Consider the following 14,139-nt stretch of genomic DNA (forward strand, 5'->3'; position numbering starts at 1 on the left):
AGAAAATCCAGTTTTAATGAGACAAGTTTTCACCATAGATCATACTCTTTCTCTCTTGTAGGTTTAATTTAAAACACATTTTCTGTATTATGTTCAGGCTTATAATTATACAATACTACTCTAAAATATTCAGAGCATTTTTTCATTAATACATACTTTTCTGTAAATATTAATACAAAATGAGTCAAACACTCAAAAAGCAAATATAAGAGATCGATAGATTTCCCTGAAACTTATGATTAACAAAGAAATTGAGTTACATTTCTGGTGCACTAACTGTGGACCAACACTCTGGCCGGCCAACACCCTACATATACGTACCCTCACGAGGAAAAAGAAAGAAAGAAAGAGAAAGGACACCTAACACCCAGATTAGATAATCCCTTTCTTCGGTGAAATTTGACTTTTTTAGTGTTCCTAATAATCACATGGTGATCTTCGTCTACATGATGAATTCAATAATCCAGTCCCCTCATTCACTGAATGAAGAAAAAAACCTTTTGCCCACCGACAACATATATGTTCTTTACTAAGTATCAAAGCTAGATGTTGATCATACAATATATATATATGATATAAAATTCTACACAAGACATGTCACCCAATGTTTTGCATTAAACTATATATAAAGTAGTACTATTTGCTAGAAGCTAGCTAGGTTTAGAGTTAATTAAGAAGCATTAGATCACCGAGTAGTAGTAGTTCATGATGGGATCGGATGAGTTAAAAGGATCTAATGTCGTGTCATATTCTATTAAACTTTGACTGGTTAAGTTAGGATGGAGAATAGAGCCAATAATATCAGCACAAATTAAGAGGGAAACAGCTGCAACACATAATAACGAGGTATCGAAGATTTTCACGTTGACTAATTACAAAGAACAGCGCCGACTATATAATATAATATAACATGCTGAGAAATGACATTATTTTACTTTTTGACTTTCTTTGATCAATTGGCAAATGACCAATTTTTTCAATGCAAGTGTCCATCGGATATATGCTCTGGATCATGTTGTGGCGGTAAATGCATTAAATGCCGGTGCCGGAGGCAGATCAGATTTTACTCTTTTGACTGTCGTCCGACAAAGCTTGACCAGGACACTGCCTTTGCGGTATGACTTTATAAGTTGGGTCAATAAAGCTATTGTTTTTTTTTTTTTCATTATTATTATTAGTATTATTTCCCAACTGATCTTCCACTGACCTTGTTGGGATAAAATCGAGTCATCGATATATGAGTTGTTAAGTTACAAGTGGACGGTCACGATGCCCGATCTTTTTGGTAAGTAAATATATTTCTCCTCTCCCTTCTCTTCTTTTATATTACTTCGATCAAAATTTCAGACTATTATTCTTTATTTTCACTTGTTTCGACTGCTTGCTTTCATATCATCTTTTGATCTAGTGCGACATAATTATTATTATTATTATTGCTATTATTATTTAATTATCCATCTCTTCAGGTTTGTTTCATCAAAGTAAGATATTGATAATTTGATCCGAAGACTGGCTGTCGTGACTGCTCGCGAAGCCAATTACATATGGCAGAGGTCCTAAAATAATTTCAGGTTTAGTTTGGAATGTTAGCAGTGCTTTAAGTAAATATATAATCTGTTGGGTTCTTCTACAGTCTACTAACACAAAGTCCATTATATATTTCTAATCGAATTGAAGTGACTAACTGTATATAACATTGCGGGTCCAACTTGCTAATAGCCTGCAAATGTATGGTTTAGGGAAAGTCCAATCACTATCTTCTTTTTTGTTTTCATTCCTTCGCCATGCATCAAAATATACAAATCTCAGATCTCATAATAATGAGATACGTTTACATCTGGCACATCTCTGAGTTTTTTGACATTCATAAGCAAGTATCAAGAACAAATGTAATGGACCAAAACAAGAGTACTATGTAAATTAACTCACACTCTCTCTTTGTTATGATGAGGAAGAACTCATCTGTAGAAATCTTTGAGCGTCCTCAATGCGACCAAAACGGGTAAGAAGTCCAATGATTACAGAATAATGTTCTTCCAATGCCTTAATTTTATACCTATGCTGCATTAAATTAAATATCTGGCAAGCCTCGTCAACGAGTCCAGCTTGATCACAAATAGACAGAACCACTCTGAAAGTGAAATCATTTGGAGTAGAACCGCCCGATCTCATCTCATCAAAAAGATCCATTGCATCTTGAAACCGATCATTATATGCATATGCCTCTATGATTGCAGTCCATGTCATCGAACCCTTAACAGGGATTGTATCGAAAGCCAACTTTGCACGATCAACTTCTCCACAACAACCATACATTTTCACAACCGCAGCAGAAACAAAATGGATAGACTCAAAATTCTTCTTTACGACTTGCCCATGAGCCTCCTTACCAAGCTTCAACGTTTTCGCTTCCCCGCAAACACTCAAGATCCTTGCCATTGTAACTGAATCTGGCCTGTGCTTTGACAACTGCATTGACCGAAACACACCAAATGCTTCATTTAGATACCCATGTTCTCTGTATGTATCAATCATGGCTGTCCACAAGATCACGTTCCTCCATTCCATGCCATCGAATAATTTTGCAGAATATTCCAAGATACCACACTTTGAGTACATTATCATCAAAGAAGAAACAATAGACACATTAGGTAGGAACCAATTCTTCAGAGCAAAAGCATGAACCTCCTTCCCTTGTTTCAGAGCCCTCAACTCTGCACAAATTGGAAGAACAGTGGCAATCGTCACAACATCAGGCCTAAACCCTTCCTGCTGCATCCAAACTATTGATCTCACAGCCTGCTCAAGCCTCCCATTTGAGGCATAACCTGACATTAAAGCGGTCCAACAAATAGTATTCCTCTCAGTGGAGCCATAAAAGACCCGTCTCCCTGACCCCACGTCCCCACACTTGCAATACATGTCAATCAAGGCAGACTGAATGAATATCTGCCTTGAGTAACTCTTCGTCTTCACAACATAAGCATGAGCCTCGCGGCCAAGTTTATGCGCTCGAACTTCTCCAATAGCAGGAAGTATTGTAGTCAGTATAACCGAATTTGGCTTTATCCCTTCATTTACCATTCTCCTCACATACTCCAAAGCTTCCCTCTGCAGTCGATTGTGCGTGAAACCTGCGATCATCGCTCCCCACACCACAACATCTCTCTCATAAATTTCTTGAAAGACGCGACAGGCAAGCTTAATCTTTCCACATTTAAAGTACATATCAATCAAACTCGTCTGAAGAACTGAACTACCAACAAGACCATTCTTTATCAAAAGTGCGTGAGTCTTTAAACCCTGCCATAGCGCAGACGCACCTGCAAAGCTCTTGATGACACTAGAGAAAGTATAAACATTCAATCCGACCCCCAATTCTCGCATTTGTGTATAAGTTGTAAGCACGTCACCATAACGCCGCTTACCCAATATCACAGTGCCTCTAAGTAATGCATTCCACGAATAAACATTCTTACTAGAACATTCATCAAACAGCTGTTGCGCATCATCGACTGAGCCGCATGCCATGTACATGTTCACGAGTTTTGTACGTAAAAACTCATTGTTTTCAAGCCCGTTTATCCGTATATACGTGTGGACCTGTTTCCCTTCGGCTAAGGATCTGGTTCGAACACATGAGGCAATGAGAGAGGAAAAGGTGGTGGGGTTAACTGGGATGCCCTCTTGGTCCAAATAGTCCAAGATGGCGAGGGCTTTTTCGAGCTTGTTTTTCCAGGCGAACCTTTGAATGTCCTTGTAAATGGCATGTGGGTTTTTGGTGTGGAGAGGCAAGGAATCTGGGAACCCATCTTCTGTGGCAAATGGCTGAGGCCGTTTTCTGGTGGGAAAGCGGGATGATCTTTTGTTGTAGCGGTGGTGGGGATGGGTGCTTGGTCGTCGTGGTTTATGAGTATGGATTGGTGGGGATTTTCTCGAGGCTCTGGTTTTGAAGTAGTGGCGGCTATCGTTGTTGTAGTTAGTGAAGGGATTTGGGCGAAAGGTGTGAAGGTGGAGAGGTAAAGTGCATGAAATTGTGCCTTCCATTGGCTGCGTCCTTTCGAAATGAGCAATTGCTAGCAACTTGTAGTTAACAAGACAGAAAGAAACGGGAATTGCTGTCGAGTCTATATACCATTTTATATAGAGAAATGAAAAATATCAGCCTACATCTTCAACGCACCGTATTGAGTTGAAACAAAAAAAAAAATTTCTTAAAAGAGTGCTGCAGCTTCCTGCTGATGCCCAGCATTTCTCTTTTATATATTCCATACTAAGTATCCGTTAAGCGCACCATTTTTTTTTTTAGTGGGGGAGTCGTGAGTAATTGTTATATGCTCTTTGCTTTCTCTGCTATATTAATCCCCTGAGAACTGAGTTCTGAGCTCTGAGCTCTGACGATATTTTCTTCCTCATTATGCATGATAAGATTGGACTGCCCAAATTTAAAATTGATTCTCGAGGTGGGAAAATGTCAAGAAAAAAAAAAAATATTTAATTATCACCATCTGTTTCTCTATGGACTAGCTAGCTCGCAGATTCAACCAAAATTGCTAAGCTCAAATGAATTGGCCCAAGCTATATTGGGACTCAACCGCTTTGAAATTAGAATCAAGGAGATGTTAGGACATGCATGTCTTACTCCTAGATATAAATTAGGCTGGAATTGATATGCAATCCACTTATGAACACCACGGCGATAAAATATCAACATGGCCCAAAGAAAGCAACAAGAACTTGAAATCTGTACTCGAGAATTGAAATGTGAATTTTTCATATTCAATTTTATTGTATTATGACTGTAGTATCAGTATTCCTCACTCATGAAGGTAAAGAGACAAATAAACAAGGCATTACAAGCAAGAATGATATAAAAGTACAAACTTCTGCCTTCTGAACTAATGAACTCAAATCTGCTTCAAAATTTGAACAGAAAAAGTAATAAATCTCATTGTTGATATGTTAGCAGTGCTTTGTTTAGTACAGATTCCATTGTTGATCTTACTCAATGATTTCGTCTTCTGAACCAAAATCCTCACTAGCAACATAACCAGCATCTTTCATTAGCTCGGTCAATCCATCCAACAAAGTGTAAATCTCTTGTGCATAGGGGTTTGATGTGTCCCCCACCCCAAAGGGAGAAAACCCCATGCCCACATCGACCCAAGCACGGGCTGGGGCCTTCTTCACACCCAAGTCCCTCATGGAAGTCCTAACCTTTGCTAGGTTGTTCCAACAACCAGAAGCAGCATACATATTAGCAATCAAGACATAGTAACCTGAGTTCTTAGGCCTCATTTCTAACAGTTTCTGAGCTGCCCACTCCCCTATATCAGTATTTCCATGTATCCGACAGGCACCTAATAGAGTAGCCCACATGGCGGGGGTTGGCCTGTAAGGCATTGTGGTAATAATCTCTTTTGCTTTGTTCAACAAACCAGCCCTGCCAAAGAGGTCAACCATGCATGCATAATGCTCCAAACGAGGGCTTATACCGTATACAGTTGGCATCTTTTCAAAAATCCTTTGGCCTTGTACTACAAGACCGGAATGACTACAAGCTGATAGAATTGCAACCATGGTTATATGGTCTGGTTTGGTCCCCGAACCTTTCATCTCTTCAAATACTTTTAGTGCAGCTTGTCCCTCTCCCTGCATTCCATATCCAGCAATCAACGAAGTATAAGTCACCTCATCCCTTTCACTCAATGCATCGAACACTCTTTTAGCTTCTATAACTTTGCCAGATCTTGCATACATGTCTACAAGAGCATTCCACAATAACAAATAGCCCTTAAACCCTTCACGCTTGGTAATGTAGCAGTGGAACTCCTTCCCATGTTGCAGATTTGCCACTCGAGCACATAGGGGAAGAATGCTTGCAATTGTCACATAGTTTGGTTCAATTCTGGAAAGCAACATCTCTCTGAAAAGGAACGATGCTTCCTCGGATTGATCCATGTGGCTATAGCCAGAAAGCATCGAGTTCCAAGTAATTAAACTCTTATTTTCTATCAATCTAAACAGAATATAGGCATGCCTAAGGTCTTTGCATCTAGAATACATAGTAATTAATGCATTCTTTACATTATCAAACCCATCACTACAGCTACGAATTGCAGAACCATGCATTTCTTTTCCCAATTTAATGACCCCGATATGGGAACATGCACCCAAACCAATAATTATAGCCACAGAATCCAAATGAATGCCAAAAGCTCTCATCTGAGAAAGCAAGTCAAGCGCTCCCTTAAAATTGCCCGTCCGCAAGCAACCACTGGCTATTGTATTCCAAATTATGATATTAACTTCAATGCCCGTCATTCTCATATTTTCAAAAAGCTCAAATACTTTCCCCCACATTCCCCTAGTGGCATAAGCAGAGATCATAGTGTTCCACGAGACTTCATCCTTTTCTGGCATTTTGTCAAACAAGCTATGAGCAACATCAATTTCCCCAAACCTTCCATACATGGAGACCAAGGCGTTGTGTACAAATAAGTTCCACTCAACAGAGTTAGAATTAATAATGTTATGAACCTCCCTTCCAAAACCCAAATCCAATTTTTCACCACAAGCCTTGAGAACAGATGGATAAGTAAAATTATCCGGTCTGATCCCCTTGTCCACCATCTGTTTAAAGGCAGAGAGAGCCTCCCCAAAAAGTTCATTTCTAACATAAGAAGAGATAAGCAGATTCCAAGGCAAAGGGTGCAAAATTCCAGAATTCTGAGTAATAATTGAGGCCTCAACTAGGAGGTTAAAGCTTGAGTAAAAAGTGACAAGTTTGGGCACCAAAACTGGGTGTTGTTCAAGACCCAAGGAGATAATCTGGGCATGAAGCTGTTTACCTTGTGGGAATGATTTAAGGTTGGTGCAACACTGAAGAAGAGAAGAAATTGGATGTAAGATAAGGTCATAAGACGCCAAAGAAGAGGCATGTAGTTGGATGAGAGAGAAGGTTTTGAATGCTTTTGACAAATGACCTTGGTTTGCAAAGTCCATGATACATGTAAAAAGGGAATTAATCATAGATTCATCACTGCTTGTGTCTGTTTCGAGGACAGAATCATTGGATGCGCATGTCATGGATGGCTTATCACATTGTTTTATACCTTGTTTCCATTTTCTAGGAATGAATTTTTGGACTTGAGATATAGAGAGTCCTCTTAAGATAAACAGAGTTTGAGAAGATGGCATACACTGTATGTGTCGTATGTGATAGCATGGTCAGTGAGAACAGACCGCAACGCTTCACCCACATTTGAAACATGTGGCTTGAGAAAATTGGCTACCGAGTGACTCAATTTTTGCCGGCCAAGATCAAGGATTAGTTTGTGCAAATATGGACGAAAGGGAATACTTTCCCTGCAAAATAAGAGCTTGCGTAAGCAATGAATTGACAGTGGGTGTCAAAGAAAGCACTCTGCTATCTACCATGCATGCTCAAAATATTCTTCACTTAGTTGAGACCCTGTAGATTTGATCCTCCCTCCCTCCCCCCTTATTCTTATGTTAACGATAACGAAATACTTCTGAACAGAGTAACCCACATACTATTTGAATTTCAATGCAATAAAGAGAGAACCAAAAGAAAATCACTCGCAAGAATATAATGTGTATTAAAATCGGGATTTTACTTTTTCCCCCTTGTTTGACACATTTTCTCAGCAACCAAACAGGCAAAGTAGGAAAAAAAAAACTTCAGAAATGACAGCCTCTGAGCTTAGTTTTGCTGACATTCTCGCACAGTTCTGTGGGAGTATTCATAAGGCAAGCAAATGCGAGGCAAAAAAAAGAAGAAGAAGAAGAACAAAGATTAAAATTTCCTGTTTATCTTTCTTTTGTTCAAAACTTCTCGGCCACCAAAGTGTGTATTAGGTACGAGAGTGTCAAGCACAAAGAAAGTATTAACAAGAAGTGTACTCACAGAAGCCCATGCGTTCCTCCGAAGAGGCAAACTTCATCACGTTATTCTCTCGATATCTGTCTTCCATTTTCCAGCGCTTTCTTGGCAACTAAACACAATTCTATACAGCGAGTTTTCTCGGCTAAAGGTTGTGAATGATTTATGAGTTTTTTTTTTTTTTTGTGAAAAATATAATCAGAGAGCTCACTAGAGGTTCCTGCAAATGGGTCGCATTCGATTTTATAGATCCAAATGCAATTGGCAAATTGGCAGGTTTCCAGAGTTCAACCCCAACCTGCCAACCTGTATTTGTGAGGGTGGTAGTGGTATGGTACAACATATTTGATTGATTTTATCTTATCTTGACTAGTAATTTACTTAATTAGAATATTTTTTAGATTTACATTAAAAATAATCCAATATGAGCATCCACAAATAACATATACAAAATAACAAATAACAAAGCTTTACCGGTAGAAGACATCATAGAACAAGTCAAGACACTACCAAAAATAATTAAAAAGTGTAACGGTCCATATTCAAGCAATGCATGCTTAGTGTTCTATTTTGGAGTTTTCTCCTCTTTGATCCAGGATATCTAATCGAGACGTTGGGAATTAAAATGCAAGAGATATTGAAATGCACTAAAAGAGAAGATAATTATCTAGGGGGAAGACTTCAAATTATAGGAGAGAAAGAAGGTTAACGGAACCTATCATCAATTGTCTTGTGGTTTGATATGGGCTAAAGCCATTTTTCTCATTTATGTAGAAGCTATTAAGGAATGAGGCCAAATTAAAGAAGTGTTACTTTTCTTGGAAAAATGAGTGACTTTTGCATCAGTTCTACTCGTATGCAGGCATTGTTATTTGAATCCACAATTACAAATGTCCAAGAGGTAATACGTATTATCTACATTCAAAAGGAAAAAGTTGTCTAAAAGATAGTAATTTTTTTACCCGGTTATGAACCGAGAGGTCTTTTATAAACGTGGGACTTTGAGCTCTTTCTCTGCTAAATGCTTTTGAATTGTGGTCAATATGAGCCAGCATAACTATGTGCCAGATTCAAAGACAGATAGAGAATGAGAGAGAAAGGAAGATGGTTCGACATTTTAACAAATAGTTAGTGTGCATATCCAAAGCAGAACCAAACAAACTACATGAATAAAATAAAATGGCATTTGGCATCTACAGTGTTTTGTGTTTCAAAAGTGGGTGTCATGAGCTACCATAACTATGCGCCAGATTCAAAGACAGAGAGTTAAAAAGAGAAAGGGAAATGGTTCGGACATTTTAACAAATATGCGGTTCGCTTATCAAACCAGAGCCAAACAACCAATTGAGCCAAAACAAACCAACAGGAAAAAAAGAAAATTGCATTTGGTGTCTGCGGTGCTTTGTGTTTCAAACAATGGGTGTTTTTTAAGTTTTTCTTTTTCTTTTGCCGTGTAAAAAGTCCACTCGAAACTGCATGTGCTGGTTTCATGCAATTTATCCATTGATTATATATCCAGTCGGTTGGAAACAAATTGGTTTGGGAACATTTCTCATACTGTGATATACGAATGTAAAAGAAAATAACTCCAAAGAGAAGAAATCCAAAGAGAGCAAGAACTTACCTTGAAACTTAACGTTGCTTACAGAGTCTGAGACAGAGTGAGGTTGTGATTGAAACATAGAGTGAGAATGCGCGAGAGAGAGGCCGAGAGAGACGTTCAGAATTTTTTAAAGAAAAACGGTGGTTAAAGTTACAGAGTTCTGTATATGCCGATTATAAGACTTCGGCCCGATCAACGTTCGCGGTTCAAATAGCAATGAGAATAAATAAGAAGAGGAATGCTAATGACTCATTATCTTAATTTTTATTATATTTTTATTATTTTATAATATAGTATTAAATTATTAAAAATTATTTATTATATTTTATTTATAAATTTATTATTTAATATCACATCATGAAATGATGAGAAGATGATAAGAGTTGAAATGATAAATAAAATTTTTCAAACAACAAACAACTATATCTGTTAACCCCTGTTTACATTCGGATCATACGCCACTCTACAACTTCAGCCGTTCTGACTCGATGAAGTGTTTGGTTTAGCTTTAGACATATTTTAAAACCAAATCGATATATATTGATTTTAAAACTTAAAAAATTTATTTCACATTGGTTATATTCTTAAATTAGTACTTCCAGTTTTATTAGTTCTAATCCGGTTCAATTTTTTCGGTATATTATATAGTATATATATATTATTGTATATAATAATATAGTGATAATATATTATAATATATATTATAATTGTAGTATAGAGTATAGTGATATACTATAATTTATCACTGTAATAATATATTATAGTGATATATTATAATATATAGTTATATAGTTTTAGTATAACTATTAATACAATAGACTATAGTGATAATATATAGTTATTTATATAAGATTTTAAAATTTAATATTATATTAATTAATAATTTATCATATAATACAAAATTATTTTATATATAATTATATATATTATATATATAAATTATATATAATATTAAAATATTTTATACAATATAAAAAATTTAAAAATATATATATAAATTGGTCCGGTCCGGTATTAGAAAAAGGAAAATCGAAACCGGATCAATTTTGACCGATTTTAAAAAAATAGAACCGATACCAAACTGGATTATTAGAGCCAGTACGGGACCAAATCCACTAGTAGACTATTTTTTTTTTTAGTAATACTAGATACAAGTCTCAAATAAACAAGTCTAGTACAAGCCTTTTGTAAAAAAATAGATTTCACTAATAAATAATAGATTTTTTTATACTTTTTTAATGTAAGATCTACTTTTTTACAAAGATTTGTATGAGATTTATCTATTTGAAACTTGTACAAATCATTTCTTTTTTTTTTCACCCCTACACGTGGCACACGCACCCCTTCACGTAGAAACGTAAAATACATGGGAAAGCTCGAAATAGATGTTGTGTATATATAAGCTATCTTTAATGAGCATTCTACATACACTAGTACTGCTACTTAGGTCCGACCAACACCAACAAAATAGAATACTAGCTACAATACAATACTTAAGAGATGCTTGGCATTGGGCTAGCTCTGCTCACATTCTCATATACGTAATATTATAAATATTGGCCGCAATAAGTTCAGTTTCAAACTCGTAGCCATATATCGCAGACAAACTAAAGCACAAGCCCAAAAGGAGAGACAAAATTGTGGATGGAGACGTGTAAGAAGTTCCCAAAAATTCTTAATTAGGTGACCACCACGGCCGGAGCGGCAGTAAATTGCAAGCATGATTCACTAGTACTCGCTTGCCTAAGCATTAATGATGATGAAATTAGCTGATCACTGCTCAAGGATTGCTCAAAGCTGGGTTTCCTCCGTTGACTAGAACCTGACCATTTCATCTGCATGAAGCTTCTCTTACGCCACGGTCCCATGTGTATTTTCTTTTCCTTCATCGACTTCTTGGCCGCATCACACACAACATGAACAATGGCATTCAGGTGGTCGGGTTTCCCTATGTAGTACTCTGGTAATTGGCTCACAAGTTTGTGGTACTCTTCACAAGCTTTTGCAATCTTGAATTGGTCCCGGAACTCCAATTCCATCAGGAGTGTCACGTGTTTCTTTAGAGATAAGGTGCTTGCTACCACTTCAATATACTCATGTGTCCCTTATAAGAAACAAGACAAAAAGGAAAAAGAGGGAAAATAATCAGTAACATGAGAAAATCTTCCAGTAATCCATCTGTCAAATGTCTCATCTTGATTGATTTGAAGCAGAGAATAATATATAAATATATATCTGCAAAAGATCAGAGGAAAGAGAGGTTTTAATTTACCTCCCGGATACTTTCTAGTGTGTTTCCATTTAGAGGTGCAGAGAGTGGCCCTGAATCCTTTCTCACAAAGCAAGTTGACAACGGCTCGTCGCAAACAATGGGTGCAACCATTAACACTTGGCTTGGAGCACTTGCAGAAATCCGCCTCCTTCACTACCTCTATTGTTTGGCTAATCTCTCGCCGCAACTTTGGTACAGTTAAGTTATAGTGATCTAAAATTTCCTGGAAAAATAATCATAGAGAAACCATTTTAGCCTAACCAACAACCTATTTCGCAGTAAGAAATTGAAAAGTTATTTATTTTCATTCGTCTACCAATTATTTGCCAATAAACAATGAGAAATTGATGATTGAATACTAATACTCCAAACCTACCGTAATATCACAAACCTCTTTCATGGGATTAGGCAGTGACCTTTTTGTTTGGACACTAAGATTTTTTTTTTACTTAATATCTGATCATTTTCTTTGTTTTTTAGCGTTTTGTTGTCGTGCTTTGCTGTTGCAAATGATCTACTAGTTTGTAAGCGTGGTTGAAAACAACATGTTAAGATTGGTGGTCTAAAGGGGAGTTGCCAAATAGCTTTAGAATTCTGTGGAGGTACCGGAAGATAGCACACAGAAAAAGATCTCCATCCATGTGGCTCTAAAACCAGACACCTGTCATGACTCGTGAATATGATCAAAAGACAGAAGTATGTCTTTATGTTGATGCCAGATTCATAAGCACAAGCATGCAAATTACTCCAGACACTTATAAATTAGCTCAGATATTTCACAATACGATCGAAATAACGAATTCCTTAAAACATTTATCAAATGGTAATTAAAAATAATCAAGATTAAGTCAAATTAAACAAGTTAAATCCTAATCAAACTGGGAATACCCGCACGTCCTGAGAAAATCAGACAACATAGGATTTAATTGTGGGAATAGGAGAATGAAAGAAAAACATGTCCGAATCTTCATTACGATATTATTATCACAAAGCTCGGATTCTGGTTTCTTTTCCACTGTTATGCACGTTTGGTTATGTAGTTAGATAATATGAGATGTTTTTTTTAAAAAAAAATTGAATAAAATATAATTTTTTAATATAATTTTTGTTTTGAGATTTAAAAAAATTTAATTATTTATTATATTTTATGTAAAAATTTAAAAAAATTATAATAATTATATGGAATGAGTAAGTTTCTAATTCTCTCTATAGCAAGAATTAGAACGTTATTCTCTAATTTTCTTTGGGCTAATTGTTGCAAAGGTTAATTAGCCTATAAATTAATAAATAAGAATATATTTATTTCCTTAAACCGTACATTTCCGTAGTAAATATATGAATGAATATATGTTTATCCTTACCTGAAGCAAGGCTTCTTGTGATTCCCAGTACAAGGTCCTCTCAACCGGATCAGTGTTATCGGAGTTGTTTTCTTCCGGTTCGCCATCCAAAGACCGGTCCGAGTCGCCGGTACTATCTTCGGCTAGGAACACAGAAACTTTCTCTTCGAGGCTGTAAATAGTTTCTCCAAGAACCTTCTCTTCGTGAAGAATACCCATCTTCTTGAAAGCCAGGAAGACAGACAAAAAATTAAAGAAAAACGGGGAGGGAGGGAGGGAGGGAAGAAGAAAAGGCTCTTGCGTGATGAGATAGCATGGAGTTGCGTCTGCGGGGGACTATTTATAGTGTTTTCTACGTCATAAACAATAAAATAAATGCGAGAATATTCCATGTTCAACGTCAATTGTGATTATTTTTTATGAAGAGAAATATTATTACAATTTATCTTTTTAATTTGTTTGGACAATATTTAAAAAAAAAAAAATCTTTAAAATTTGCTTAATCTATAAGCCTATAATTGTGCCGTGTCACACATCTCAAATTCATGTTTTTAGGGAGTAAATTGGCTCTATTTTGGAACTAAAAGGGAGTACATATATTATGTTAGAGTAATATTATACTATATAATCGTAGAGTATATAAGTGTCGTATAATTATTTTAAAAAATATTAGATTTTATTATTAAAAAATTAATTTTTTTATATAGACTCCATATTTATTCATTTTTTTAAAAAAAGATTGATAATGAACTTTTTTTTTTCCCTTTTTTTTAGAGCCATGATACAAAATAATTTTACATAAATTATTTCAAAAAAACCGGAACAAGTGGAAACATTGGGTATGTTTCTTCATTTGCGACTTGTTTAAAGGGGAGAAAATTAAATCCAAAATAGTAAAATCTGATATATATCAAGTTATTTAATTAGCTATGGTTTCTCCCCGCCTAAAGCCTTAATTACAATGTATTTACAATGTATTCAAAACTCAAAAATGGATTAAATAAAATTTACAGCTTCA

General features: G+C 36.1%; 3 protein-coding genes across 5 annotated transcripts; all 3 read right to left on the reverse strand.

The window, feature by feature from the left end:
- Window positions 1-1,734: 1,734 nt before the first annotated feature.
- LOC118349592 (pentatricopeptide repeat-containing protein At1g71460, chloroplastic-like) lies at window positions 1,735-4,176 on the reverse strand. Its single transcript, XM_035694854.1, has one exon. The coding sequence runs from the start codon at window positions 4,045-4,047 to the stop codon at window positions 1,942-1,944; it is 2,106 nt and encodes a 701-aa protein (XP_035550747.1). The 5' UTR covers window positions 4,048-4,176; the 3' UTR covers window positions 1,735-1,941.
- A 577-nt stretch (window positions 4,177-4,753) lies between these two features.
- LOC108998802 (pentatricopeptide repeat-containing protein At1g71490-like) lies at window positions 4,754-9,677 on the reverse strand. Of its 3 annotated transcripts, none has more exons than XM_035694855.1 (2): window positions 9,531-9,677; window positions 4,754-7,368 (listed from the first exon to the last, which is right to left on the reverse strand). In XM_035694855.1, the coding sequence occupies exon 2, from the start codon at window positions 7,198-7,200 to the stop codon at window positions 5,002-5,004; it is 2,199 nt and encodes a 732-aa protein (XP_035550748.1). In that variant the 5' UTR covers window positions 7,201-7,368; window positions 9,531-9,677; the 3' UTR covers window positions 4,754-5,001. The 3 variants fall into 3 exon arrangements, with proteins under 3 accessions (XP_035550748.1, XP_035550750.1, XP_035550749.1); XM_035694857.1 differs by lacking the exon at window positions 9,531-9,677 and adding an exon at window positions 8,869-9,212; XM_035694856.1 differs by lacking the exon at window positions 9,531-9,677 and adding an exon at window positions 7,931-8,270.
- Window positions 9,678-10,878: 1,201 nt separating this feature from the next.
- LOC108984081 lies at window positions 10,879-13,431 on the reverse strand. Its single transcript, XM_018955911.2, has 3 exons — window positions 13,143-13,431; window positions 11,782-12,004; window positions 10,879-11,613 (listed from the first exon to the last, which is right to left on the reverse strand). The coding sequence occupies exons 1-3, from the start codon at window positions 13,338-13,340 to the stop codon at window positions 11,189-11,191; spliced, it is 846 nt and encodes a 281-aa protein (XP_018811456.2). The 5' UTR covers window positions 13,341-13,431; the 3' UTR covers window positions 10,879-11,188.
- Window positions 13,432-14,139: the final 708 nt, after the last annotated feature.

Source organism: Juglans regia, chromosome 10 (assembly GCF_001411555.2).
Source record: "Juglans regia cultivar Chandler chromosome 10, Walnut 2.0, whole genome shotgun sequence".
NCBI lineage: Eukaryota > Viridiplantae > Streptophyta > Magnoliopsida > Fagales > Juglandaceae > Juglans > Juglans regia.